This window comes from Phaethon aethereus, assembly GCF_964289735.1.
Source record: "Phaethon aethereus genome assembly, chromosome: 6".
Classification (NCBI taxonomy): Eukaryota; Metazoa; Chordata; class Aves; order Phaethontiformes; family Phaethontidae; genus Phaethon; species Phaethon aethereus.
Window position 1 is genome coordinate 1,869,515 of NC_138580.1, and position 2,270 is coordinate 1,871,784.

The window sequence follows — 2,270 nt, forward strand, 5'->3', positions numbered from 1 at the left end:
CCCTCCAAAAGCCCCCTCCCCAGCGCCGCCCGCCCCCGCTCCCCAAACCCGCCCCCGGGCCGGGGCGGAGCGGCGGGCGGAGCGGTCAGCGCGGATCCTCCGCGGACGCGGAGCAAGATCTGGAGCGGTGCGGAACGGCGCGGCTCGGCACGGCGCGGCTCGGCACGGCGCGGCTCGGCACGGCACGACACGGCACGGCCCGTCCCGCCTGCATGCGGCGGCGGCGGCGGCGGGGCGGCCGGGCGGGATGAACGGCTCGGCGGCGGCGGGCGGCACGGCGGCGGCGGGGCTGCTGGCGGGGGCCGGGAGCGCGGCGCTGGAGCTGGAGCGGGCGCTGCGCTGCTGCACCGCCGCCTCCGTGGTGACCGACGGCGGCGGGGCGGCGGCGGCGGCGGCGGCGGACGAACGGAGCCTGTACATCATGCGGGTGGTGCAGATCGCCGTCATGTGCGTCCTCGCCCTCACCGTCGTGTTCGGCATCTTCTTCCTCGGCTGCAACCTCCTCATCAAGTCCGAGGGGATGATCAACTTTCTGGTGAAGGACCGGCGGCCGTCCAAGGAGGCGGAGGCGGTGGTGGTGGGGCCGTACTGAGCGCCGACGGCCCCGCCGCCCGCCCCGACGGCCCGGCGCCGGCCCGGCCGCTCCCGGCGCTGACAGCCCCACGGCCCTGCTTCCTTTTGACAGACTCTTTGTTTTGGGTTGTTTGGGGTTGGTTTTTTTTGGTTTGGGGTTGTTTTTTTTTTTCCCCTCCATAACAACAACAGCGAACGAACTCCGAGATCCCCGGAGGAGACGTGCGGGGGGCGTCCGGCCTCAGCGGCCCCCCGGAGCCGCCCGTCCCCACCCGCGGGGTGCCGAAGTAAAACGTGCTCTGATGGCAACAGGTCTGGGGTTTCTTATTTCCTTCGCGGTAACAAATGCCTCCGTCTTCGAGCCCCGGGGTCCCGCAGGTGGTTCCGCGCCGCCGCGGAGGGGAGCGGGGAGGCGCGAACCCGCGGAGCTCGGGATGAAGCAAACGTTCCCGCGGGTTTTTGCCTTGCAGCTGTCCTAAAACTTGCATTTTAGACCGCTCTTCGAGCCCCCCTCTCCGGGTTGCAGAAGGCTGGGTGAGCGCGGAGCACCGCGGCGGGGTGTGCCGGGGGCCGGGCAGGGACCCCGCTCCCGCCCTGTGGTCTCCGGCTTTGCCCAGGGAAATAACCCGGGACAGCCCGGCTGTGTCCCCTCTGTGCTGGGAAACCACCTTTTATGAACCCACCCGCAAGCCTCGCCAACAGCTGAACTTCTAACGGGGACGTTGAAGGGAGGGAGAAATTTATGCTTGCAGGGGATTTTATTTGTTTGGGTTTGTTTCTTCATCCCTTTCCTCTATGGGGATAACGGAGCATCTTTCTATGAGAGGCTTGCATGGCTGTTTATCAGATCCCCGGGGGCTTGCGCTGCTTGCTAGTGACAAATCGATGTATCTCCATTTGCTGTAGGAGGAGTGGAACCGGCATAAACACTTGCCAGGGACCACAGCAGCGGGATGGGGGCATAAAGGCTCAAGCAACCTGCCTGTGAGAAAATATCTCCCAATGACAGCCGGAGTTCTGCAGCGAGACGGTTAATTTGCAATGTTTTTAATGCTGATAAGAGTCAGGAAGTTTTCCAGAGCAGCCATGCAGACTTCAGACGGCTTGATTTTCCCTCAGTTTATCTTGAGCTGCTGTGAAGATTGCCAGGCTACTGAATCATTACAGACATCTTTAGGAGATGTTATCTGAAGTTTTCATTTTGATAGACAAGGTGAAACTCAGCATTTACAAAATGCACCTGAGCTAGAAGGGGATGAAATAAAGCCGGAGTCTGAGACAACCACTTGACTGCAGGTAAACTTTTGGTAGAAAATGAGAAAAACAGAGTATCTCAGTGTAGTCCAGTTCCTTCAGACGAGCAGAAATCTCAGCCGTGTGCTCACTCATTTACAGCTGCATTTAAGGGAAAGACAAAGAACAGATCTGCGTGTTCTCTGGGAAACAAATACGCTATGGACTTTGTCATTACACCAAAATAAATGTTCCCAAGCTGTCTATCAGGTGAAACACTGGTGAGAAATTTAACCCAAACTCTCCTCCTTTATTTACCCCTTAGTGCTGTAGAAACATTATATAAAGCAGAATTTTAAGGTAATACAGTAAGAGGGAAAATTCCTAATATAGATGTTTCAGTCATTACAAAGCGTTTCCAACTTTTTAATTTGCATCACTTCATGGTATTGCAGATAACACAA

The 2,270-nt window shown here is 58.5% G+C and overlaps 1 protein-coding gene across 1 annotated transcript; it reads left to right on the forward strand.

Annotated features, from left to right (window-relative positions):
- Positions 1-247: 247 nt before the first annotated feature.
- Positions 248-1,207, forward strand: RPRM (reprimo, TP53 dependent G2 arrest mediator homolog; the record flags this gene model as incomplete). Its single annotated transcript, XM_082001827.1, has 1 exon — positions 248-1,207. The coding sequence occupies one exon, from the start codon at positions 248-250 to the stop codon at positions 590-592; it is 345 nt and encodes a 114-aa protein (XP_081857953.1). The 3' UTR covers positions 593-1,207.
- Positions 1,208-2,270: the final 1,063 nt, after the last annotated feature.